Source organism: Eleutherodactylus coqui, chromosome 5 (genome assembly GCF_035609145.1).
Source record: "Eleutherodactylus coqui strain aEleCoq1 chromosome 5, aEleCoq1.hap1, whole genome shotgun sequence".
Lineage (NCBI taxonomy): Eukaryota > Metazoa > Chordata > Amphibia > Anura > Eleutherodactylidae > Eleutherodactylus > Eleutherodactylus coqui.
The window spans coordinates 7,507,289-7,535,261 of record NC_089841.1 but is presented as its reverse complement, the minus strand read 5'-3'; the positions used below and the strand labels follow the sequence as shown (position 1 = coordinate 7,535,261).

Sequence of the window (27,973 nt, the reverse complement as noted above, 5' to 3'; positions counted from 1 at the left end):
GAGCCTGCGCCAGGTATGGAACGTAAGGTTATGTATATTCTTGGGAACTCCTTTTAGATGAGGGCATGAAGTGACGTACTGGGCATAAGGAAGGTACAGACAACTCCGAATGTTCATGGATAGAAAGAAGGTAAAAAATGTATCCTGAAAAGATTTAGTATTGTAATCATCTTTATTTTATTTCTTTAGTACTAACATATTAGCAGCGCTTTACAAGTCCGAGGGACCAGCCTTAACACAACATTATATACAGGATTAAGCCAACAGACAGTTCAAACAATAGGGGGGAGGGTCCTGCTGCAAGAGCTTACAGACAACACGGAAATAGGGGCACCTTTAAACTAGGGTTGTATACAGGAGGCTGTATGAACCAGTCACCAGCCCGTATCTACGTATATACAATTATGAAGTGCCTTAGGGTGTATGGGGGATACCCAAGGAGGAAGTATAGAAGCGGAGTTAATGGAGAAGCCATAGATTAGGGAACATAGTAGGTCGCCCTAAAAACGTGTGTTTTCAGGGCACGTGTAAAACTGTGAGTGTTGAGAATAAACCTCATTGACTGGGGTAGTGCATTCCTGAGGACTGAAGCAGCGCGAGAAAAATCTCAGGAGACATGAGAACCTATGCCTGGTTTGAACATAACGATTATCACTCAAAAGATGTCTTTTGAGCGATAATCGTTGTGTGCATTTATACAAGGTGATCGCTCAGGTTTTGAGCAATCACTTTGCGCTCCGAGCAGGGTATGCAGAAGACAAGTGGGGCCGCTTGTCTTCTGCATTCAGCTGTTAACCAGCTGAGCACTCTGAGCGGGGTATGCAGAACACAGCTGGACCACTGTGTTCTTCATACCCCGGCTGTTTACAGAGCGCTCAGCTGGTATACAGCTGTGCGCTCCATGCGGAGTATGAAGAACACAGCTGGACCGCTGTGTTCTTCATACCCTGGCTGTGTTCATGGAGCGGGATACAGCTGAAACAATAGTATCAGCGGTATCCCGCTGTGAACTCCTGATGCTGAAAGCATGCTGCAAGAGAATGATCAGAGATTCGCTGCCAAAAACTACACAATGTCCGTGCAGTTAGACACAACGATTCTCACTCAAAAGACCGCTTTGAGCGATTTTTGAGCGAGAAACGTTGGGTCTAAATGGGCCTTTAGTCTAAGGTCATTAGCAGAGCTGAAAGTACGACTAGGGTGGTTCACAAAGATGAGGGAATAGATATAGGGTGGGACAGCACAATGGAGAGCCTTATGGATTAGAGTGCGGAGTTTAATTTGTATTCTATATTAGATAGGCAACCAATGGAGTGCAGAGACTGGCACAAGGTGGAGGCATCAGTGCAGAGACTGGCAAAAGATGGAGGCATCAGTGTATCAGCTGGAGAAAAAGATAAACCCGGCTGCTGCATCCAATAATGATTAGAGAGGGGAGACTTCAGTGAGGGAAAGACTGATTAATAGTGAGTAGCAGTAGTCAAGCCAAGAGTGCATCAGGGCAACAACCGAAAAGGGTGGATTCTGGAGATGTTTTTGAGGTGCAGATGGCATGAGCATGCAAGTGATTGAATATTGGGCGGGAAGAAAAGATAGGAGTCAAAAATGGCTCCAAGACAGCAGGCGTGCTGCCTAGGAGATATGGTAGCATCACAGACGGGGATGAAGAGATCGGTTTAGGTGGATTAGTAGGTGTTGAAGTAAAGCTGGCAAATGATACTCTGAACAAGCAGTCACAGAGGTAGGAGGAAAACCAGGAAAGGGCCAAAAGAGAGAAGCACACCGAGGAGTTGGTGATCTAATGCATCAAATGCTGCAGAGATCCAAAAGAATCCATAGAGAGTAGTGACCATTAGTTTTTGCCGTCAAGACATCGTATGCCACTTTTATAGGGGAAGTTGGCTGTAGAATGTATAGTAAGAAAACCAGACCATGAGAGGTCAAGAATAGAGTTATCTGAGAGATGGCTTACTAGTGAGAATAGACCAGAAGTTCAAAATGTTTAGAAGCAAAGGGGAGATTAGAGAGCGGTCAGTAGTTGGCAGCACAGGTCAAGTCAAGAGATGGTTTCTTTAGTAATGGGGAAATGACAGAGAGCCTTAAAGGGGTACCAGAATAGACTTTTGTCAACTATCCCTATGATAGGTGATAAAACTGTGGCTTGTGGAAGACTTACCCCTGAGATCCTCATCGCTCCCGAGAATGGAGTCCCATGTCCCTGTCTTCTCCTCACTGCAGGCTCTCTGCACTTCCTGCACTGATGAGGAGATTGAATGAAACAGCGGTTGCGCATGCGTCGTGTTGCTCCATTAATTTTCAATAGGACTGCCGGAGATAGCCAAGTACAAGCCCTAAGCTATTTTTGTCAGCTTTGAATGAATAAATGGATGGGTGTTTACTGCACCATTGAATCTGACATTACTGCGGGTGGGAGAAGCAACCCCGCAATGGCAAGAAGAAGGGAACATGTGACCACCATTCTCCAAATCGCATGGTCTCCACCTATCAAACTTTTATAATTTATCCTACCGTACATATAGGTTATCAGAGTTAATTCTGGTATAGCCCCTTTAATTGGTTGGGATCTTCTGCTGGATAAGTAATTTTCCCCCATATCATCATCTGTGGAAGTATCATCCAAAGAAAAAAGTTCTTCTCGAGGATCCTAATGCTCATTAGAGGAGCCTGATAATCCTGTGCATCTAGAAGAGGAGCTTGGATCCTCATACATTTTTCTAAGGCTTTTAAGAGAGTTCTTCACGTGTTCCTTAATCATTTGTTTAATGGCATCTGCTAAAGAGGTGATTACTCGGTAACTATATTATCAATGCATGTGGGACATAAGAATTTAGGGTGCGAAGAGTATAAAACTTTTTTTTACAGATTGCACATTCTCTGTTGCTGACTTTAGAGATGGCCTTCTTGGAAACCTTTATAGAACTCTACAACAGTAATAATAGGTTAGAAAATGATACGCCCTACCTGACGGAAAACCATCACCCCACTAAGTGCTAGGTACCAGATTAGAATGTCAAGTCCTAATGTATGGGTCCTGATCCTTCTGACATGCGGCCATGATAAAGTGTGAGGGAGAGATGAACCGATACGTAATTCGAGCCTAAATAGTTTGTAGACTAGCTGGTGGAGGCTCCCTGTTAATGAAAACTGTGAAGCCCGTCCTCCCATGTGGAATGTCGGCCACTGCTTCCTGGGAATGTCCGTGTCACACATTGATGCATTACGGGACCAGAAGCACCACCGGCAGAACAGTAGTGTGCTACACGCTCACCGTACCCACAGACACCACACCAACATTTCACCTTTCGCAACATACTGGATACAGAAAGATCTCTTTCCCACAGGGGTGCTGCAGCTGGCACGGAGCAACCTGTTCAGTGGGAGGTAGGGCCATGGCCAAGAAGGGGGACCTCCCACCTGATTGAAGGCAGCTGTCAAGAGAAGCGTAGACCTTTTGGAGAGATCCCAGAAATCCACAGTAAGTAAAAGGGGAACCACTGCCCAAAAACAGGTAGATCCTTTAATCTAAGGATGACTCCAGGAGCCCTCTAGCAGGATCCCATGCGCTGAACTGAGTTGTGGAAAGGTGCGGCTCTGGTTTCCTATCCAGCAGTGGGAGGTCCTCTCTAAGGCTGCTGCCATGAGTGAAAGGGCAAAAAAATGGTCTACATGGGGAATCCATTCTTTTCCCCACTGTCATGCTGGATTTTCCTGCAGTGTGGGTAACGTGATGAATATAATAAGAAGCAAGGTTTCTGGTGACAATTCAATGCCATTGTTTTCATAAGTAAGCTCTTCTTTTCTCCCTTATATCCACAATATTTTTCCACCATGGATCCTGATCACAGATCACTTCAGGTCAGTATAATTTTGGCATTTAGCAGATTCTAGCTAATTCCATCCCAAACCGAACCATTCCTATTGGCTGTAATGTCTGTGAATAACTGGATACACTAAAATGTTTTTCTGCTCTTATAACATTGTCCGCATGCCAAACAAAACTATTAATTTCTTCTATCTGAATTCTTTGACGAATTTTAAAAATTTGATTCCTTGAATAATAAAATTGTTCCCCTGTGTGATTCCTCTGATGATACCCAGGTCTGGCTTTGGTAATAAACATTTCCCTCATTCAGAACACAAAAATAGCTTCTTCCCTGTATGAATTCTCTTATGTCTAAGAAGAGTAGATTTCTCTGTAAAGCATTTTCCACATAGTAAGCATGAAAATGGCTTCTCTCCTGTGTGAATTCTCTGATGACCCCTAAGTCTGGCTTTAGTAATAAAACCCTTCCCACATTCCGAACATGAATGTGGTTTCTCTCCTGTGTGGCTTCTTTCATGTGTAACAAGATTTGATTTATTTCTAAAGCACTTCCCACACTCTGAACATGAAAATGGCTTCTCTCCTGTGTGAATTCTGTCATGTTTATCAAGATATGATTTATATGTAAAACACTTGCTACATCTGGAACATGAATACGGCTTTTCTCCTGTGTGAATTCTTACATGTATAACAAGATTTGATTTATTTATAAAGCATTTCCCGCATTCAGGACATGAATACGGCTTCTCTCCTGTATGAATTCGCCCATGTGCAGAAAGACCTGATTTATTTGTAAAGCTCTTCCCACACACTGAACATGGGTATGGCTTTTCTCCTCTGTGAATTCTTTCATGTATAACCAGACTCAATTTCATTGTAAAACACTTCCCACATTCAGAACATGAATATGGCTTCTCCCCTGTGTGAATTCTTCCATGTGTAACAAGGCTTGATTTATCTGCAAAACATTTTCCACAATCTAAGCATGAAAATGGCTTCTCTCCCGTGTGAATTTTCTCATGTCTATCAAGACATGATTTATTTGTAAAACACTTCCCACACAGTGAACATGAATATGGCTTCTCCCCTGTGTGACTTCTCTCATGTATAACAAGACTTGCTTTTTTAATAAAACACTTGCCACATTCGGAACAGGAGTATTGCTTCTCTCCCGTACAGATTCTTCTATTTTTAAGACCTGAGCTTTTTGTGAATTGTTTACCACATGTAAACCTTTCGCCCCCTTCCAGACCTGTACTTGGGGTAACAATCTGTGATCGGTCATGAGAAGGTTCCTCCTGCTTAGGGGGATTACAGGACAGATCAGTACTGTGAAGTCCTGGAGGTACATCAAGAGTCATGAGGTTTTCTCCTGAGGAGAGCGGTGGGATATCTTCATCTTCTGCTTTATAATTTATCAATAATGTAAAGTTTCCCTCCGGGTGATTTTCTGTTAGGATTAAAAATGGGTTTTCAAAAATTTTTCCACCCAAACGACAAAGTTAAAAATGTATAACATTCCTATTATAATGGACGCAAGTTGAGTTGTAGTTTGAGTCAGAACTAGAAGTGGATTTAGTAATAGAAGTCATTCCTTCTGAATTCACATAACACAGAAAAAACAAAATAGCTGCTAACCGACTTGATTAACTCTGTAGTATCCAGCTGAAGACTCCTTGGTGAACAGATATATAGGGCCCAGCAGGCACAAATACAGCTCCATAAAAGAATCATCTTCATTACATATCAATAAAAAACGTAAAAAAAATTGCGATTTACAGTGGGTCCAAAAAGTTTCCAGACCCTTTTCTTTCCTTTCTTTTTTACATTTTTTAATGTTGTGGTCTTGTGCACATTAAAGTTTTTTTCATATCATTATGTCAATTCAAAATGTTTTTTAATTTTTAAAGAATTTACAAAATGATTTCTAACATTTTCTCTTCAGTTTGGGGTAGTGGGGGTCTTTGTGGGCTATTAAGTGCAGAATAAGAGGGGGGAAAAAATGGATTTTTTTCTTACTTACCGTAAAATCCTTTTTTTTAATCGCATGTTCATTGGTGGTGGTGCTGGTGTGTGTGTGTGTGTGTGTGTGTGTGTGTGTGTGTGGTGGTGGTGGTGGGGGGGGGGGGGGGGAGTGAAGACCTTGGGTATAGCTCCTGGCACTAAGAGGCAACACTAAGCAAAGGAAGAGTTGACTCCTACCAGCTATAACCCCCTATAGCAAAGCAGCTAAATCAGTTTGTACACAAGCAGTAAGAGAGCAACAGCCTAAGAGGCTAACTGACTATATAACTGAAAAACCACATACAACTATACAAAGAAATGAAGGGGGGAGCTGAGAATAGAGAAACAGCTGGTCTCCCTGAACAGTGAGTGAGTGCTGTATTCCCCAATGAACAACCGAGAAAAGGAGTTTTTCAGCTATGTCATTTGAGGACATGGCTGAAGACTTTGGGTTGTTCAAAAACTGTCCCTAGGGGTGGGCCAAATATACTAATGATGTGTTTTGCAGAATCCTGTGACCAAGAACAGCATCAGAAGATGCAAAGGTATGTACACTGTACAACTTTGAACATATGCAAAGAAGACCAGGTCACAGCCTTGCAAACCTGGAGAGCGGAAGAGTTAGGGGAAACCACCCAGGATGCACCAACCATGCGTGTGGAGTGAGCAGTCACCCAAAGTGGCATTGTCCTGCCCTTGGCATGCCAGACCCCAACAATGGTTGTCAGGGATGAGAAAGAGAGACTCTGAACAGTGGAAGGATTCTGTACAGGAAAGATTTGCAGTGTATGAACGACATCAAGTTTGTGCAGACGACGTTCCGTAAGGGGGTAAAGGCTCCAGCCAGAAGGAGGGCCGCATGATATCCTCGTTGATGTGGAAGGACGAGACCACTTTGGGAAGAAAGGATGGAACAGGGAAGAGGTCAGCCTTGTCCGAATGAAGCACAAGAAAGGGGGATCTGTAAGAAAACATGGAAGATCCAAGTGATAGCTACCAGGAAGGCGACCTTCAAAGATAATAGATGAAGGGAAATGTCACGCATTGGCTCATAGGTAAACAACTGTAATGCATCCAAGACCAAACTGAGGCCCCAATCTGATGTTGGGAGATGGTAAGGAGGGGCAGTATGTACCACTCCCTGAAGGAAAGGACGCACATGATTTTGGAAGCCAGGGGATGTTGGAAAAATGACTTATAGGGCAGATACTTGACCCTATAAAGGAGCTGATGCTCAAGCCCATATCAATGTCTGATTGGAGGAAAGTAAGGAATAGAAAAATACATGGCTTGAAAATGATGCTTCTCGCTCACTGAAGGACTTTCACAACCTATGGTAGATGTGAGAAGAAGGTGGTTTCCTAGCTCCAAGTATGGGCCAGACAACAGAGAATGTGAATGCTTGCCACGCCATCAAATGTTGTTAGTCATTCACGACCCTCGGCGACCCTAAAAGCGAGCTCCCTCCATGTTTTCGGTTTTGCACTGCTTCTTTCCATTCTGTGATCTCCTTCCCAGTATCTGTTCTGACAGTATCAGCTATCATGTTCTTTGGCGCCGAGTCTTCTTTTGCCACTGATCTGTACAAGCATTATAGAAATTTCCAGCGACTCTGCTTGCATTACATGCCCAAAATACGTGAGTCTGAGTCTGGCCGTCTTGTCCTCCAGTGAAATATCAGGTCTTATATGATTCAGGACTTCTCTGTTTGTTCCTCTCGCCGTCCAGGATATACACAGTAGCTTTCACCAGCAGATCAAATACATGAATCGCCCGTCTATCAGCTTCCCTCACAGTCCAGCTTTCACATCCATACATGGCTATCGGGAAAACGGTGGTTTGCACTATCCTGCATTTAGTTGCTATACTGATATCTTACTTTTGCAGATTTTGTCCATGTTTAGCGTCGCGCTTCGGCCTTTGCTATCCTACATTTTATCTCTGGCATGGATTTTGCATCCTGGTCAATTTTCGAACCGAGGAAGATGAAGTCTCGCACACATTCTATGACCTCATTGTCAATTTTAATTTTAATTTGGCCATTCTTTGCAGTTGCCATAATTTTAGTTTTCTTTACATTCAGGTAGAGGCCCATTTTTTTCACTTTCAGTTTTAATCTTTTATATCAGTGGCTTCAGACCGGCTTCTGTTTCTGCAGATAAGAGTTGTCATCTGCATAATGGAGATTGTTGATGTTTCTTCCACCTATTCTAACCCGGGTTTTTAAATCGTGTAAGTTCATTTTCCACATGATCACGTTTGTATACAAAGTTAAACAAGAAGGGCGAGAGGGTGCAGCCCTGTTGGACACCTTTGCCCATCCCAAACCAATTTGTGTCCCCACACTGTGTTCTCACAGTGGCTTCTTAATTTGTATAAAAAGATGATTTTATCAGCTTAACTAGATGTGCCCAGCTCTTGTAGGGGCTGCTATAGCTTGTCATGGTCAATGCAGTCAAAGGCCGTGATGCAGTGGCGTAGCAAGGTGGGTGCGGACGGCCTCGGGTGCTGTGAGTGAGGGGGGTGACAGCTCAGCCAGTCAGCTCTAGTCCTGGCTCACAACTGGGCAGCAGCAGCAATTGGAGGAGCTACTATTAGAGCTGCTACAGGAGAACCAGAGCCTGCCGGCCTCCCTGTGTGTGCTCTATACCTAGGGGCCACGTGTGACTGACTGGCCGCAGAGGAGCTTCTCCGTACACCCCAGTCTGCTAGAAGTCCCTCACAGAGACTGCACTGCCTCCTAGCGCCGGTTAATCCTCCTCCGGCAGTCCTAACATGAGGGGACACACAGAGCTGCAGCTTCCAGGAGCTGTGGTGATGTCACATCATGTGATACCCTGTGTGGGAGGAGTCAGGGATCACATGACCATGGGGGAAATCAGTGGATGCAGGATTTTGCTGTGTTCTGTGTATGTGTTGAAGCTGTGGGAGTCAGGATGGATGGAGTGGAGCTGTGGGGGTCAGGATGAATGGATAAAGTGGAGCTGTGGGGATCAGGATGGATGTAGCGGAGCTGTGTGTGTGATGGCTGGGGATCAGGATGGATGTAGTGAAACTGTGTGTGTGATGTCTGGGGATCAGGATGGAGGTTGCGGAGCTGTGTGTGTGATGTCTGGAGATCAGGATAGATGTCCGGCCAGCCCTGCAGTGATAGTGTCAGGATCCAAGGATGAGAGCAGAAGAGCAGCAATTGTGGTACAATGAGGTATGTACCATGTACTGCACGTAATCTTGTATGTTTAGGTGGTATACGTTATACCAGCTGTACATATAATTATGTACAGGGCATATCCAGGTTATATCAGCATTACTATATACAGGGGATGTATATCTCCTACATATAGTGATATGGAACATGCTGGTATAACCTGGGTAGGTCCTCTCTTAGGTCCACGATGAGTGCGGCCCGGCTCTCTTAGGTCCACGATGAGTGCGGCCCGGCTCTCTTAGGTCCACGATGAGTGCGGCCCGGCTCTCTTAGGTCCACCATGAGTGCGGCCCGGCTCTCTTAGGTCCACGATGAGTGCGGCCCGGCTCTCTTAGGTCCACGATGAGTGCGGCCCGGCTCTTTTAGGTCCACGATGAGTGCGGCCCGGCTCTCTTAGGTCCACGATGAGTGCGGCCCGGCTCTCTTAGGTCCACGATGAGTGCGGCCCGTCTCTCTTAGGTCCACGATGAGTGCGGCCCGGCTCTCTTAGGTCCACGATGAGTGCGGCCCGGCTCTCTTAGGTCCACGATGAGTGCGGCCCGGCTCTCTTAGGTCCACGATGAGTGCGGCCCGGCTCTCTTAGGTCCACGATGAGTGCGGCCCGGCTCTCTTAGGTCCACGATGAGTGCGGCCCGGCTCTCTTAGGTCCACGATGAGTGCGGCCCGGCTCTCTTAGGTCCACGATGAGTGCGGCCCGGCTCTCTTAGGTCCACGATGAGTGCGGCCCGGCTCTCTTAGGTCCACGATGAGTGCGGCCCGGCTCTCTTAGGTCCACGATGAGTGCGGCCCGGCTCTCTTAGGTCCACGATGAGTGCGGCCCGGCTCTCTTAGGTCCACGATGAGTGCGGCCCGGCTCTCTTAGGTCCACGATGAGTGCGGCCCGGCTCTCTTAGGTCCACGATGAGTGCGGCCCGGCTCTCTTAGGTCCACGATGAGTGCGGTCCAGCTCTCTTAGGTCCACGATGAGTGCGGCCCGGCTCTCATAGGTCCACGAAGAGTCTGGCCTGGCTCTCTGGCTTAGCCATCTTGTCAATTCAAAACAAACTAGCAAAAGGAATTGATTTTGATGATGCGATTTCAACATTTTCAGAGAACTAAGTCAGGAGACAAAGGATTTTAAGTGTTTACGCCCACAATGTATATAAGCCAGAAAATGACACTTGCAACTGTTAGTATCTTGTCTTTCCTTCTTTTAATAAATTTCAAAATTTGGGGGAGGTGGGGAGGGTGTGACAAAAAATTTCCGCCCCGGGTACCACCTGACCTTGCTACGCCCCTGCCTTGATGCAGTTGATGAAGCACATGTAGATATTCATTTGGTATTCTTGAGGTTTTCCCATGGTCCATCGCAGGTTTACAATATGGCGTCGGGTTCCACGTCCTCGCTGGATCCTGCCTGCGCAGCAGGGAGCGCAGCTTCAACTACTGATCTCAGCCTCTCCTGTATGACTTTGAGAAGCATCTTGCTTGCATGCGGAATGAGGGCTGTTGTTTGGTAGTTGGAATAATTCTGGGAGTCACCTTTCTTGGGTAGAGGGATGCAGACAGATCCTCCCCAGTCCTGTGGCCATTGTGTGGATGCCCATACTGCCTGGCACAGCGCGGTGATAGTTTTTACTGGTACTGGCAGCAATAACTCTGCCGGTATGTTATCTATGCGCGGCGCTTTATTGTTGGCTAGTTGTTTAATAGCCATAACCACTTCTGACTCCATAATGGAGGCTCCAAGTCCACCGGCTCCACCTCATGCAATGGTCCAGGTATGTGGCTGCAGGCATATAGTTCCCCTGAGTATTCCCTTCACCTATTCTTGATGCTCTGTTGGTCATTCAGTTCCTTCCCATTTTTGCATTTGATTGTGCCGTTGTGTCCCATGAAAGGTTTTCGGGCCATCTTGACCTGTGAGAATCGGCCTCACATACGGCCTTTCATGACTTCTGCTTCCAGTTCCAGCTTTGCAGCGCTCATTTCAGTCCATTTCCTTGTCTTTCTTTGCCGCTCGCTGAAATTTGGCATTTAGTTGCCGAACTTCACCTTTGTGGCCGGCCGCCTTTGCTGCTCTTCTGTTATCGGCTATTCTGAGGGTTTGCTCGGACAACCAATAGAGTCGTATTTCCCGCTTCTTATAGGTGAGATGCTCACTGGCTGTTTCCATAACCGCGGACTGTATATCGTGCCGTAGCTCCTCTGGATGCGTCTCTGATGTGTCAAGCAGTTAGAATCTGTTTGCTACCTCAAGAGTGTATTATTGAAGGATTTTAGAAATGTCGAATTATCTGAATGAAGCACCTTTCTTAATGCTACAGAATTTAATCTTGATCTTGGCTGCAAGGAGTTCATGATCAGTGCTGCTGTCAGCGCCAGGAAAGGTTTTACTGCAATGACTGAACTTTGCCAAGGAGGATTATACAGGATGTAATCAATCTGATTTTCATGGAGGCCATTGGGAGATGCCCACGTGTACAGTCGGCGTTTGGGGGATGCCCACTTGTACAGTCGGCGTTTGGGGGATGCCCACGTGTACAGTCGACGTTTGGGGGATGCCCACGTGTACAGTCGACGTTTGGGGGATGCCCACGTGTACAGTAAGCGTTTGGGGGGATGTCCACGTGTACAGTCAGTATTTGGGGGGATGTCCACGTGTACCGTCAGTGTGTGTGTTGCATAAACTATGCGTTTCCTATCCTGAGCCGATTATCTTGGCAGATCTGTACCAGGCGATCACCGGCTACATTTCTTTCACCAAACCCAAATCTTCCTGTGATGGTTGCTTCTGGCTGGCTGTCAACTTTGGAATTGATGTAAATGATCTCCTTCTTTGGCACTCTGTTTAGTTTTCTGGACGTCGGCACAAAAATCTTCAATAGTTTCAAGTCTTTCGCGTTTCAAAATGTCCAATCTCCCTAGCCTCGTGCCCGCACATCCCATGTTGCTAGTATGTAAGCTTTGATACAGCACAGTTCTTTCCTTCCATCATGAGGCGCATCAGCAGCTTCCTGAGGGCTTTCCCCTAGTTGCATCAGGAGGAAAACCCTGACTACTTGTATTCAGACTTCGCTCTTCCCCAGTCACATTTAGAGAATCCTTTGGCCTGGGGGGCCAGCCATCGGATACCATAACTGAATCATTGGAGAGCAGAGGCTTTCCAAGGCGAGGTTTTTACAGGGTAGGTCACCAGGTCGTTCCCTAACCCTCCCCATTTATCCAGGTTTGGGACCGGAGTATAGTAATGACTCCTACATGGCTGGGAACAGAAAAAATACATGGGTTGAAAAAGATGCTGCTCGCTCATCTGAAGAAGGACTTCCACACCCCATGATAGATGTGAGAAAAAGGTGGTTTCCTGGCCCCAAGTATGGGCCAAACAACAAAGAATGTGAATCCCTACGGTTTCAAGACTGCAGATTCAAACAGCCACGCCATCAAATGTAGACTATGCAAATGTGGGTGAAGCAAAGAGGGGGCGAAGGGATTGGATACATAACGTCCACGTGCTTAGACTTGAAGGAATGCTTATCTGGGGCAGACTAATCTTTAGCTATGACCTCCTTAAATACCACACGAGTGAGGAATGTCTTACGTGAATGTCTAGGATGTCAGAAGGTGAAGGATTCTGCAAGCATTCCAGTAGGGACGATTCCTCAGCAGCTGACCCTTCAGTCAGGCTCTGGCTGGATGCCCTTCCCAGCATCTCCACAATGGACCTGGAGGATTTTGTAAGGTCCACAACCACCACAGAGAGAGCGCGTGTCCATTTGGGTTCAGGAACCTGTGAGGCACGGTGGTGGACGTTCCTGGGACCGGTTCACTGGATAGTCTCAGAAGCAGGAAGTTCATGCAAAGGGACTACTGCTGACTGCATGAAAATTTGGTGCAACAACGGGAGCATGCAAGTGTGTGGTAATGACCGTGCTCTGTTTACTGGGTTTCCCACTAAAGTCCAAGATTGTAGTTGTATGTGCAGAGGAAATAATGCCTAACTGCAATGTGTGCACAGTGTAGATGTGATAGCTGAAAGCTACAGGTGGGCTAGGGTTGTGAGGAGCTGCCTAGGGCAGGTCTTACCCGGGTCAAGGTGGTCACCCATACCTGTGGAACAGAGAAGCCACAGAGAAATGGTGCCCAGAATGAGAGACGTGGGAAACTGGAGGTGGGACTGATTGCTAGTAGCTGAAATCCCACCCCCAAAAGTATGTCTCCGAATTTGAGCACCTATCATTGGCGTGCACATTCTCTGCGCAAATGCAAGGGAAAAGCATCTTCCTCATGACTCAGCGAAGATAGACCGTGAGGGGAGGTGAAGTATGGGCAGACCGAAAGGGGGTGGCAACTGAAAGAGCGTGGGCAGACTAGAAGGGGCAGCAACCGAAAAAGTGCGGAAGTGCCAAAAGGGGAGTTGATTGGAGAAGCACGGGCACCGTGCCACTGAAATTCATTATGTAGTCACGGTGACAGGAAGCGATTGGAATGATCTTCGGGCCCATGGAGGGGTCGAAACTTCCAAAAATGTGCTGCAGCCCGGGGAAAGCCACTTGCAAGAAGAAAGACATCGTCCCTGCCACCTCCAAGGTTACCGCATGCGTGAGTTCATCTACCACTGGGACTGCAAGGGAGCTGGTCATAAGTGTAGTGGGAACCCTCATACTTACCTCCCCTGGAGGGGAAGAGCCAGATGCCATGGCATCAAAATCCAGGCTGATCCTTTGCTTAGTGGCTGGAGCGATTCTCAAAGTCTTCAGCTATGTTGCCCAATGACACAGCCAAGAAAACTTGAAATTTTTGATATTTGCAAAAGGCCACAATATAACAAAATGTAAAAAAAAACAAAAAACAGAGGTCTGAAGACTCTGAAGACTTTGCAGACCCGCTGTACCCACACGACTCGGTGCCCGCGCAACAGCTGGTTGCTTTTATGGAGCTGGTTTACTTAGAAGGCTTCTGCATTCACTCCTGGCTCAGAACTGCACATGGGATTTCCATCTGCGCTGGATCCAAGAAACAAGGAACCCCTGACAGGTAATGCAGACGGCCGCGGCTGTACGCTCTGTGACATTGCATTCACCGTTCAGGCTGGCAACAAAGCTCAGGAATGTATGCAACATTGGCGGAAAAGGCAAAACGGCACTGCTGGCGGTCACATGACCAGCGCTGGCATCACAGAAATGGAGCAAAATAGAAAAGAAGGACCTATGAAGGAATTGGTGGGAGAGGAGAGTAAGTTACGCCTTTAAGGATGGAAGTACACAACTGTATTTCGGCCGCCTTTCTGTGTCGGTACAGTATACAGTATACGCTGGCCTGACCACCGGGCTCCTGACAAACTGCAGGCATTGTACATTCCTAAGATGCTCAGCATTTGAGTCAGAAGACTTCAGTATTACAGATGCAAAAATGCAGCTGAAATACAGTCATGCATTCCTGACTTAAAGGGGTTGTCCCACTTGTAGCTGCTTTGTTGCAGGAAGCAGACAGCTCCACACACTGTACAGTGGCCCAGATTGGTACTGCAAGCTCAGTCCCGTTCACTTGAATAGGACTCAACCAAAGAGTTCATCATTGCATACCTGTGGAAACATCAACTGGACTTTCTTCCTTCACTTCACGCTTACAGGGGTGATCGGCCATCACCCACTCTTCTTCTCCCGCCGCTTTAATATTGGTCAGATCTTCCCCCTGAATTGTCAGATGTAATAATTCAGTACAACACAGCGGAGGGCGGAGAATCTAACAATCACCAACAGAGACCACCGAGACCTGTGACTCCAGGACCCCCTATATAGATGTACTACACGTCTCAGGGTCATCTACCTGCTGGTTCTCCGGGACATCGGGGTCTTCCTCTGGACAGTCCTGTGGATACAGACAGGGTCGTCCCTCCGTGGGATTTCTCCTACCGGCTCCATCTGTGGAGACACACAGTGACGGAATACATGAGCTTCTGTGTGTATATCACACACTTCTCTCATCACTTCCAGGGTTATCCATCACCCTATCGACGGGAAAATAATGGTGCTGCAGCGAGTGCTCAGTATTCGGAGGGCCAGTATGTGCAGGCAGTGAGCGGCCATTTGTAGGCGTGTCTATGTGCTCCCGTTAGGTCCGTGAGGTAACAAAATCACCTGCTAATCCGCACCTGAATCTGTCAAAATGGCGCTGTTTACGATGCGGAATAAACACACAGCTCCGCATCTATTTCCGCTACATATGAGTGCACCGTAGGGGACGCCTACACACGGGGCCTCCATTATCAGCACGGGGTAAAAGAAAACGGTCCTTGGTGCCCCTAACAACCAATCGCAGAGCAGCTTTCATATTAGCACAGCTGTTGCTAGGGGCAACAAGGAAAGGGATATATCCTTTAGACCCCTTAGATACATCTCGCCCAATACAAGGCAGGTAGCATTAATGTATTCGTGTACGTCTGCCCCCGAGGTCCGCTATATTACCCTTTTCTATAGGGGGTCCAGAGTTTACGATGATCGATGCCCACGTCCCAATCAGGGTCTCTTTTCTGCTTGGGCTCATTGACTCGGCCATCCCTTTGATCCGGGTGACTGTGATGCTTTGTGGGGACTTTATCCTTACCCTGGACCGGACCTTAGATAACTCCTCAGGTCGCTCTTCTCTGAGTTATGGCGCTATCAAATGGGTTAGGTGCACTTTTTCCACAACTTTACCCCTGTGATGCATGGCGTATCGAGCATCCGGGTGCAGAGATTACCGCCTTTACTCTTCTCCGCGCGGCACCTCCAGTCGCCTGGATTATATCGTGCTCCAGCAGAGCGCTCTTCCCTCGGCATCCTCTTCTTACATCGGTAACATACTCCGGTCTCATGACGCCCCATGTTTTGCACCTGAAGTTCGTTTTCCTTACTCAACGAATCCCGATGACTTGATGCCGTTTGCGTGGCTGATCTGATACAGACCCTTGGGCACTATTTCTGACCATGGCCTTGACCCTACTTCTCCTATTGTACAATGGGAAACTCTCAAATGTGTCCTTTGGGGGAGGGGGGGGGGGTCCTCATAAAACAAGTGAAAGCTTGTCAAAGCCCTTAGAACTGGTATCACCTCAATCCCGTGCATCAAACCCTCTCCAGGCTCTAGGATACATGCTACCACTGAAACTTCTGCCCCCTTTCATAGTTTTTATCATCGCTCCCCATTCCATCTCCTCTCCCTCAGCTTTCTTGTCTACCATTGAAGACGTCTGCGGGGTTGGAGGAGGAGTTCACAGATTCTGAACTCCTGGAAGTGATTAAAGATCTCCCAATGGGGAAGAGCCTCGGACCAGACGGCTTCATTCTACAAGACTGACAAACCAATTATTCCGTGTCCTTCTACCCTCTGAACTCTGTATCGGCAGACACTGTTAAGAAAATTGTAGATCAATGTATCAGTTAATTATTCTATATTGCATTGTAGACTAGGAATATATAGCATGATACTAGTATAAGTAGTGAAGGGGTTAAACGAAACCCTTCTATAGGCCTGCATGTTTTCCTGAGGAAGACAGATTAGGGATAAGACAGTCTACTAGACCACCCATGTATGCATGTTTATAGATAATGTACACAGGAAACGGTATAGACTAGAAGACGCCTTCCCTTGCATTCCTTTTCCTGAACTCATAACGGTTTTATTGTATGTAATAGATACACCTTAGAAGGTGTAACTTATGTTAATCATTTTAGTTTCAGCCTATTATGTATTCTTATTAATCTTGGAGGTATATACTTTTGCTGTGATGTCATTTATGGTACATAAGCTTCGAACACCTTAGAATAAATTAGAAATCATCTGATACCGCACAGGCTGGTGTGATATGTATTTCTCCTGGGCCCAGACTTCTGCATGAGATCTGGGAGGGTCTTCTCTTTGATAAACGCATAAATTCTCCTTACAGACACACCCTTCCCTCCTGGTTCCACATCGGTCCACATCGCGGTCCTTCCTCAGCCGGGTATTTCCGCCCGTGTGCATTCACCCCAAGACTGAGTATTGAGATTCTTGTGTGTTTTTAGTTCTGTTTGTCCAAAACATTCTCTGTATTCCTTTGGCCTCGAGTGTTAAACACAAGACTGGACCGTAATGGAAGAAAGAAACGGTTTTGGACAAACAGAACTAAAAACACACAAGAATCTCAAAAATCATTATTATTATATAAAACATAAGATTTCTTTTTGCAAAATGAGCTTTTGATAAAACCGTCAACTGAGATGAAAGATATAAAATGAACATTAAAGGGGTTCTCCCGCGAAACAAAGTTGGGTTATACACTTCTGTATGGCCATATTAATGCACTTTGTAATGTACATTGTGCATTAATTATGAGCCATACAGAAGTTATTCACTTACCTGTTCCGTTGCTGGCGTCCCCGTCTCCATGGTGCCGTCTAATTTTCAGGGTCTAATCGCCCGATTAGACGCGCTTGCGCAGTCCGGTCTTCTCCGTGTTGAATGGGGCTGCTCGTGCTGGAGAGCTGCTCCTCGTAGCTCCGCCCCGTCACGTGTGCCGATTCCAGCCAATCAGGAGGCTGGAATCGGCAATGGACCGCACAGAAGACCTGCGGTCCACCGAGGGTGAAGATCCCGGCGGCCATCTTCGCAAGGTAGGTAAGAAGTCACCGGAGAGCGGGGATTCGGGTAAGTACTATCCGTTTTTTTTTTTCAACACATGCATCGGGTTTGTCTCGCGCCAAACGGGGGGGCTATTGAAAAAAAAAAAACCCGTTTCGGCGCGGGACAACCCCTTTAAGAGCGAGCCACACTCCTGAAATAGGCATGGGGTCTGGTGATGGCTTCTGGATGAGGGACGGCCAAGGGACAATCTATTATTAAACTATACTAACTAAGCATTTTGGGCAACTAAACGTTATATTAAATGTAATTAAAAAAATTCAATTAAGATCGTTTGTCAAAAGTTGTTTTTTTCAACAGACTTTACCCTCAGATAGAAAACTGGGGATATCTTGACAAACCGACTTCCTTAATTCTGCCGTTCCCCCATATTTAGCGAACGAACTGCAGTCAATTAACTTAAATACAAGAAAAAGTAATCTCTCAGAGATTTGGGTGAAAAAAGCACCGATTGCACTCTTAGCAACACTCAGAAAAAACTCCATGACAAAAAACATACATTCCATGCCATTTCCAGGTTTCCCATGACACACATGAACCCTGCTTTGATAGAATAGTATGGCCTGCCCATCAGGACACTTCACAAAATCGGATTGGGCCCTTCCTTCATTGCAACAATCTCCAAGTCCTTTATGAATCCCCTCCTGCTCAACTTAAAGTAAACGACTCCTTTTCACCATCCATAATGGTAGTGGCCAAGGCTGCCCGGTCCCTCTCCTCTATGTTCTTGTGATGGGGAGGCTGCTGGTGTCGATAAGGACATAGGAGGTATTGTCATAAATGGAGTGTAGTACAAATGTTCAGCCTTTGCTGATGACCCTCCGGTCTACCTCACTAACCCACATGTCTCCCTTCCTTCTCGGATATCTTAATATTTCCCTTCCCAAATCGATGGTCACCTCTCTAAAGCCAACTTTCTATTTGCTTGCCCCCAACCCCATCATTACATATTTAGGCACTAGGATACCCTCTGACCATTACCTATTCTTTCACAATAACGCCCCCTTTGTTGTCCAGGTTCAGTAAGGGAATAGAGTCCAGAATTCTCATTCCAAGCTGTGGGTTCGTCTTGCACAAACACTGGGCTCGCACACTCCGACCTCGCTCCATGGGCCTGGACATGGGGGATGATACAGCCCGAGACCACCTTCAGTGTTCATCACACACTGCTAATAACACGTTCCTCGGGTTCGAAGCCCTCCCTTCTAGACCTCAAGGAACCAAGCCTCCCCATCACTGACAATATGGACTTGGCTCCTGGCCTCAGGCACCATTTCTGGCTTGCGCGGCTCATTCCTCCTCATCCTCTACGCTCCTCTTATGTTTTGTCACTTTCTTCCCTGCTTTCACTTAAAGAGTTAGTGCTGGCCCCAGTCCTTCTACTCGCCTCATCTTTGAATTTGACCAAAGCAAGCACTTTTATACTGTATCTAAAGCTTTCCCTCATATTTCGGGGCTTGGGAGAGGGAGTTAAGCAAACAGTCCACAGAGACGCAGTGGGCTCGCTGCTTTCACCTTACCCATAAGGCAGTTATTGCCACTAAGGCTCAAGAGACCTGTTTCAAAATACTGCGCAGGCGATGTCGGGCCGCCTCATGCCCTTTACGGGCGATGTCGGGCCGCCTCATGCCCTTTACGGGCGATGCCGGGCCGCCTCATGCCCTTTACGGGCGATGCCGGGCCGCCTCATGCCCTTTACGGGCGATGCCGGGCCGCCTCATGCCCTTTACGGGCGATGCCGGGCCGCCTCATGCCCTTTACGGGCGATGCCGGGCCGCCTCATGCCCTTTACGGGCGATGCCGGGCCGCCTCATGCCCTTTACGGGCGATGCCGGGCCGCCTCATGCCCTTTACGGGCGATGCCGGGCCGCCTCATGCCCTTTACGGGCGATGTCGGGCCGCCTCATGCCCTTTACGGGCGATGTCGGGCCGCCTCATGCCCTTTACGGGCGATGTCGGGCCGCCTCATGCCCTTTACGGGCGATATCGGGCCGCCTCATCCCCTTTACGGGCGATATCGGGCCGCCTCATCCCCTTTACGGGCGATATCGGGCCGCCTCATCCCCTTTACGGGCGTTATCGGGCCGCCTCATCCCCTTTACGGGCGTTATCGGGCCGCCTCATCCCCTTTACGGGCGTTATCGGGCCGCCTCATCCCCTTTACGGGCGTTATCGGGTCGCCTCATCCCTTTTCGGGCGATATCGAGTCGCCTCATCCCTTTACAGGCGATATCGAGTCGCCTCATCCCTTTACAGGCGGCATCGGGTCGCCTCATCCCTTTACAGGCGATATCGAGTCGCCTCATCCCTTTACAGGCGATATCGAGTCGCCTCATCCCTTTACAGGCGATATCGAGTCGCCTCATCCCTTTACAGGCGGCATCGGGTCGCCTCATCCCTTTACAGGTGGCATCGGGTCGCCTCATCCCTTTACAGGCGGCATCGGGTCGCCTCACTACTTTACAGGTGGCATCGAGTCGCCTCATCCCTTTACAGGTGGTTTCCCTCAGTCCCGGATGTTTGCTGGCGTTGCAGTGACCTGGGTGGGACTATGTTACACATACAGAGGAACTGCCCCACCCTGCAACAATGTAGGGATCTGTCCTCAAAACCATAGATGAGGTCACTGGTGTCATTCTCCCGGAGGCAGCCTTACTCTTCATACTTACAGTGCCCTTATCCAGGTATCGGCGCTCTCTTACATGCCATGCAGTAATCCCATATAGATGGAAGTCCAGAGATCCCCTGGGCTTGGAGGCTGGTTTGCGAAAATAGCATTAACGCAAAGTATGGAGTACCTGATCGCCCAGAAGCTTCCGCTCGCTATGCAAATCCTTGGTAACACTGGGATGCTTTAAGGGTTTCTGATACTTTCTGTACTCCGTTGGGCTAAAGACTAGATTGTTCCATCTGGTTCTTCAGCCGTCCTGTAGTGCTCATTGCCCCTTATCTCATTTTATCGGTGCACCTATGATAAGAGCTGTCCGCCATCTCTACTGTTAACAGTGTTGTGGCTTCATTTCACCTGGACCGGGCCCCCGTTCCTCCACGGTACCAACATGTCCCTTCCTTCCACCCTTGGTTGTTCACCTTTCTTCTATTCCTCCTCCCCTTTCTCCAGGTGCCACGGTTCATAGACCCTGGATGGTGTTGGGGGTCTTCGTTCAGGACACCTTCCATTCCTCCACTGTTCTTCACAGCTTGCAGCCCCCCAGCCGTCTTCTCTTCTATTATACGTATCTCTGCCCGTGGTTTGTTCTTCTTTTAGGTTCATGATTTTCGGTTTTGAAAAATAATAAGCTTTGAATTTGCAAAAACAAGAGTGCGAGAACCCCGCGGCCGACGGAAACAAGACGGAGGCCTGGACACACGGGAACCCGGCCGTGGCGGTGCATGGAACAAGACTGCTGAGGCCCGTGGTTGACAATGTACATGACTGTATTATGGCTGCACACCGCCGCCGGTGCCTGTAGGGATGGGAAACAGGACTTACAAATCATATCAGTCTTACCTGGTGATGTCAGCGGCCGGTGGTCCTCCATCATGGCCTCCTTGTACAGATCCCGGTGTCCTCCTATATACTCCCACTCCTCCATGGAGAAATAGACGGTGACATCCTGACACCTTATAGGAACCTGACAACACAATATACAGTCATCACCCAGACCCTCCTGTTACTGTATAATGTCCCCCACATTCCCCGCAGCATCACCTCTCCGGTCAGCAGCTCCGTCATCTTCTTGGTGAGCTCTAGGATCTTCTCCTTATTGGTCAGGAGGTGCGGGGGAGGCTCTGTGATGGGGCCCGGGGTCCGGCTCCATCCTCCTGACTCCTGGAGATGGATGATGGGAGTCACAGAGTCACCAGATGTCTTCACTACAAATGTGGTACCTATAATATTATTATACTCCAGGCTCCATCACCACGTCCTCAGGCAGAGAGTTCCAGAGTCTCACTGCTCTTACAGTAAAGAACCCCCTTCTGTGTTAAATAGAAACCTTCCTTCCTCTAAATGTAAAGAGTGCCCCCTTGTTACAGTCCTGGGTATTAACAGATCATGAGAGAGATCTCTGTATTGTCCACTGATATATTATACATAGTTATTAGAGCGCCCCCTTGTTACAGTCCTGGGTATTATAGATGATGGGAGAGATCTCTGTACTGACCTCTGACATATTATACATAGTTATTAGAGCGCCCCCTTGTTACAGTCCTGGGTATTATAGATGATGGGAGAGATCTCTGTACTGACCTCTGACATATTATACATAGTTATTAGAGCGCCCCCTTGTTACAGTCCTGGGTATTATAGATGATGGGAGAGATCTCTGTTAAGACCCTTGATATATTTATACATAGTTATTAGAGCGCCCCCTTGTTACAGTTCTGGGTATAAAAAAAGATGATGGGTGAGATCTCTGTACTGACCTCTGATATATCTATACATAGTTATTAGAGCGCCCCCTTGTTACAGTTCTGGGTATAATAGATGATGGGAGATATCTCTGTACTGACCCTTGATATATTTATACATAGTTATTAGAGCACCCCCTTGTTACAGTTCTGGGTATAATAGATGATGGGAGATATCTCTGTACTGACCCCTGATATATATATACATAGTTATTAGAGCGCCCCCCTTGTTACAGTCCTGGGTATAAATAGATGATGGGAGAGATCTCTGTACTGACCCCTGACATATCTATACATAGTTATTAGAGCGCCCACTTGTTACAGTTCTGGGTATAATAGATGATGGGAGATATCTCTGTACTGACCCCTGATATATATATACATAGCTATTAGAGCGCCCCCCTTGTTACAGTCCTGGGTATAATAGATGATGGGAGAGATCTCTGTACTGACCCCTGATATATATATATACATAGTTATTAGAGCGCCCCCCTTGTTACAGTCCTGGGTATAAATAGATGATGGGAGAGATCTCTGTACTGTCCCCTGATATATCTATACATAGTTATTAGAGCGCCCCCTTGTTACAGTCCTGGGTATAATACATGATAGGAGAGATCTCTGTACTGACCCCTGATATATCTATACATAGTTATTAGAGTGCCCTCTTGTTACAGTCCTGGGTATAATACATGATAGGAGAGATCTCTGTACTGACCCCTGATATATCTATACATAGTTATTAGAGTCCTCCCTTGTTACAGTCCTGGGTATAATAGATGATGGGAGAGATCTCTGTACTGACCCCTGATATATCTATACATAGTTATTAGAGCACCCCCTTGTTACAGTCCAGGGTATAATAGATGATGGGAGAGATCTCTGTACTGACCCCTGATATATCTATACATAGTTATTAGAGCGCCCCCTTGTTACAGTCCTGGGTATAATAGATGATGGGAGAGATCTCTGTACTGACCCTTGATATTTCTATACATAGTTATTAGAGTGCCCCCTTGTTACAGTCCTGGGTATAATAGATGATGGGAGAGATCTCTGTACTGACCCTTGATATATCTGTACATAGTTATTAGAGCACCCCCTTGTTACAGTCCAGTGTATAATAGATGATGGGAGAGATCTCTGTACTGACCCCTGATATATCTATACATAGTTATTAGAGCGCCCCCTTGTTACAGTCCTGGGTATAATAGATGATGGGAGAGATCTCTGTACTGACCCCTGATATATCTATACATAGTTATTAGAGCGTCCCCTTGTTACAGTCCTGGGTATAATAGATGATGGGAGAGATCTCTGTACTGACCCCTGATATATCTATACATGGTTATTAGAGCGCCCCCCTGTTACAGTCCTGGGTATAGATGATGGGTGAGATCTCTGTATTGACCCCTGATATATCTATACATAGTTATTAGAGCGTCCCTTGTTACAGTCCTGGGTATAATAGATGATGGGAGAGATCTCTGTACTGACCCCTGATATATTATACATAGTTATTAGAGCGTCCCTTGTTACAGTCCTGGGTATAATAGATGATGGGAGAGATCTCTGTACTGACCCCTGATATATCTATACATAGTTATTAGAGCGCCCCCTTGTTACAGTCCTGGGTATAATAGATGATGGGAGAGATCTCTGTACTGACCCTTGATATATCTATACATAGTTATTAGAGCGTCCCTTGTTACAGTCCTGGGTATATTAGATGATGGGAGAGATCTCTGTACTGACCCCTGATATATCTATACATAGTTATTAGAGCGCCCCTTGTTACAGTCCTGGGTATATTAGATGATGGGAGAGATCTCTGTACTGACCCCTGATATATCTATACATAGTTATTAGAGCACCCCCTTGTTACAGTCCTGGTTATAATAGATGATGGGAGAGATCTCTGTACTGACCCCTGATATATCTATACATAGTTATTAGAGCGCCCCCTTGTTACAGTCCTGGGTATAATAGATGATGGGAGAGATCTCTGTACTGACCCCTGATATATTATACATAGTTATTAGAGCGTCCCTTGTTACAGTCCTGGGTATAATAGATGATGGGAGAGATCTCTGTACTGTCCCATGATATATCTATACATAGTTATTAGAGCGTCCCTTGTTACAGTCCTGGGTATATTAGATGATGGGAGATCTCTGTACTGACCCCTGATATATCTATACATAGTTATTAGAGCGCCCCCTTGTTACAGTCCTGGGTATAATAGATGATGGGAGAGATCTCTGTACTGACCCCTGATATATCTATACATAGTTATTAGAGCGCCCCCCTTGTTACGGTCCTGGGTATAAATAGATGATGGGAGAGATCTCGGTACTGACCCAGAGATAATGCCCATGGCCTTTACACAGGAGCTATCATCAATCAGTGAATGGGGGCGGAGCCATCAGGGATGGGTCCAGCCCACCTCCAGTCACAGTCAACAGGCAGTCGCTCATAGAGGAGTGATGACCTGTTTACACGGGCCGATCGTAGTTAATCATTATACCTGCAGAAACTGAGCTACAAATGAGCCATCATTCACAGTTCAGTCGCTGCCGGCATTCACACGGACCAATCGGGCGATCCAGCAAGAACCGTGAATGATCATGGCTCAGTACGGGTGGCTTTACATGGAACGGCTGTCGGGTGCAGCAACGCCTCCCGCTGGTCCCAATGGCGGTCCTTTGCTTTCACACAGGACTGCTAGTTGTCTCAGAGATGGCTTCCAGCTCCCCGCCTCCATTCCCTGTGAACAGGCAGTTGTATCAGCGACTGCCTGTTCACACAGAGCTGAAGTTGCTTCATATCAGGAGGCTGAAGCAAAGCAACCGGGGACTAATGAGCGATCCCTCCGCACCCCGTTGGTGTTCACATGAGATGACTACTGGTCAAAACCGCTACTTTCAGCCACCTTCCAGACGATAGTTGGCCACGCTAAGTGGTCAGTCCAGACCCACCGATTGATCTCAGAGACTGCACTGTATATACCGGGTTATTACAGGTGATCCCCCCCAATGTGACCCCTCCCCCCCCACAACTCACGGCTAAAGGCACTCAGATACATGTCAATGGAAACAGAAAAAAGTTCCATTTACCAAAACTTTCTCCAGTAGGACATCACTGTTGCCCCTAGCAACCAATCATAGCGCAGCATTAATTTCTCAACCTGCTGATGTAAGATGAACGCTGCACTGTGATTGGTTGCTGGGGCAAGAAGGGCGGTCTTGTTGTCAGACAGTTTAGCTTAAATGAGATGAAAATAGTTTTCTTTCTGCTATTGTCGTCGCCAGGAGGAGAGGAGACAACATGGCGGCCAGTGAGGACCGGAGAGCGTTGTGTCCCGATTGTCACATCTACCAGTAGGTATTACTGCGCAACGTCATTTTCCAACCCCTTGGTGAAGCTCCGCCCAGCGGGCGCACAATGTGTAAACGAAAATCAGGAAGCTGGCCGCCAGGAAGCGCGGAAACAGCGGAGCGTCCGGCAAAGATCACATGAAATCCACCGTCAGAGCGACAAAGATCCAAGCGAACCGCCGCCTTTACTGTTTACTGATGAAGCCGCCTTCCAGTTTTTGGCCACGTGGAGCGTATGAGCGCCTCCCCCCGCGGTCAATGTGTTTAGCGCTATAACCTGCAGGAAGCGTCCGGCCCCTCCTTCATCCACGAGGAAACAATCCCGGGGGTTTTATATCTGGACGCTACGGATATGGCTTCTGCCGCAGTCGGGGCAGGAAATCCCACCAGGACAGTCAGAAGTGAGCGGCGACCACCAAACTGATGGCTTCCCAGAAGTCATTGCATCCGTCAGTCATGATCCACAACATGTACGGCAGGAATGCGACTCCAGGCTCCATGTGCGTCCAGAGACAAAGGAGCCACACTGACACTGCTAGGGGGCCGCACCGATCACTGCTGAAGGGGGCGCAAGCGCCAATCACCGCTAAGGGGGGTGGGGAGCACCGATCCCTGCGGGGGGGGGGGGGAGGGTGGCAGTTTGGGGGGCGCACCGATCACCACTGGGGGGTGGAGGGCGAGCGCCGATCACCACTGGGGGGTGAAGGGGGAGCACTGATCTGGGGGCGAGGACAATTTTAATGTGGTGCAACAAGACTTTTTGAGTTTCTCTTTCCACTGATCACTAATTTTCTTTCTCTGCGTGTCATTATATGGAGTTACGAGGGGTCACATCAGGGGGCCGTCTGTAATATCAGGGCTTCTCCGAGAGTGAAGGGGGAGGGGGGGCTAGAGAGGGGGTGGGGTTAAAGGGATCAGTCCTCTAGCTCTGCCGCCTCGGGGAAGCCCTGGGAAAGTCCTCTAGCTCTGCCCCCCTATCCCAATGTAGGAGATCCCCTGTAGCTCCGCCCCCTCTCTCTCCTCACTATGGGGGATTCTGAGGCTCTCCCACAATCTTCTCCCATTGATTTCCATGGGGCCGGAGCTGCTGCGGACCCCACTGAAAACAATCAGCGATATCACATATATTTTATAACAACTTGGAGTGAAAACAAATGAGAATGAAACCACTGAAAATCATTGATGTCAAGCTGGAAAATCTACCGCCAGTGGGGGGGGGGGGGGAGCCCTGAGACTCCCCAATTATTGTGGCCGTTCCTGCGGGGTCTTGTGTGCGTAACTATGCTGCGTATATAGGCAAGCGCAACAATACACAGAAGGCCCGTTATACTGCGGTGCAAATACCCGGTGAATACGCAGGGCTCCCCTGTATCCACGCTGGCCCATACACTTCAATGGCCGACAGCGGTCCATAGTAACCACCAAAACCGAACATCGCGGGAAAGACATACGCCCAATGGGAGAACCCACTGAGATCAGCGAGTTGTATCATCTGCATAATACGCTGCGCAAATAAACCCGCATACAAGATCCTTCCCATCACTTATTACATACTACAATACAGAGGTAGAGATCTAGAGCCGCTCACCTCTCCGGTCAGCAGGTAGATGATCTCCAAGGCGGCGTTCAGTAGGATCTCCGTAATCTCATTCCGCTCCTTGTCCATCCTTGGTGGTCATTCAGGAGAAAACTGGCTGATGTGGAGGATCTGGTCCTGCGGGAACCTTTATGAAGAGAGGAGCGGCTGTAATCATACAGGGGACATCATAGGGGACATACAGAAGTCACTTATAGAGAGCTAAGAGATGCAGGTTCTCCATCACCCCATGGATTAGAGGAGGAGGACGCCCCACACATGGCTGACAGATGGGGGTCTCACGGGATGCCCCACACATGGCTGACAGATGGGGCTCTCACAGGATGCCCCACACATGGCTGACAGATGGGGGTCTCACAGGACGCCCCACACATGGCTGACAGATGGGGGTCTCACAGGACGCCCCACACATGGCTGACAGATGGGGGTCTCACAGGACGCCCCACACGTGGCTGATAAATGGGGGTCCCACAGCACGCCCCACACGTGGCTGATAAATGGGGGTCCCACACTTGGCTGATAAATGGGGGTCCCACAGCACGCCCCACACTTGGCTGATAAATGGGGGTCCCACAGCACGCCCCACACTTGGCTGATAAATGGGGGTCCCACAGCACGCCCCACACTTGGCTGATAAATGGGGGTCCCACAGCACGCCCCACACTTGGCTGATAAATGGGGGTCCCACAGCATGCCCTACACTTGGCTGATAAATGGGGGTCCCACAGCACGCCCCACACTTGGCTGATAAATGGGGGTCCCACAGCATGCCCCACACTTGGCTGATAAATGGGGGTCCCACAGGATGCCCCACACATGGCTGATAGATGGGGGGGGGGGTCGAACAGGATGCCCCACATGTGGCTGATAGATGGGGCTCTCACAGGATG

At 47.9% G+C, this 27,973-nt stretch overlaps 2 protein-coding genes across 2 annotated transcripts in view; one reads left to right on the top strand and one right to left on the bottom strand.

Moving 5' to 3' along the window:
* The window catches only part of LOC136628679 (uncharacterized), a 256,103-nt gene that overhangs the window by 219,385 nt on the left and 8,745 nt on the right, over positions 1–27,973 (top strand). The window lies entirely within an intron of this gene.
* Positions 190–27,152, bottom strand: LOC136627143 (oocyte zinc finger protein XlCOF22-like). The gene is made up of 6 exons (XM_066602081.1): positions 27,041–27,152; positions 21,409–21,572; positions 21,208–21,331; positions 14,865–14,959; positions 14,621–14,729; positions 190–5,294 (listed from the first exon to the last, which is right to left on the bottom strand). Exons 1-6 carry the CDS (start codon positions 27,150–27,152, stop codon positions 4,147–4,149), a joined length of 1,752 nt encoding a protein of 583 aa, XP_066458178.1. The 3' UTR covers positions 190–4,146.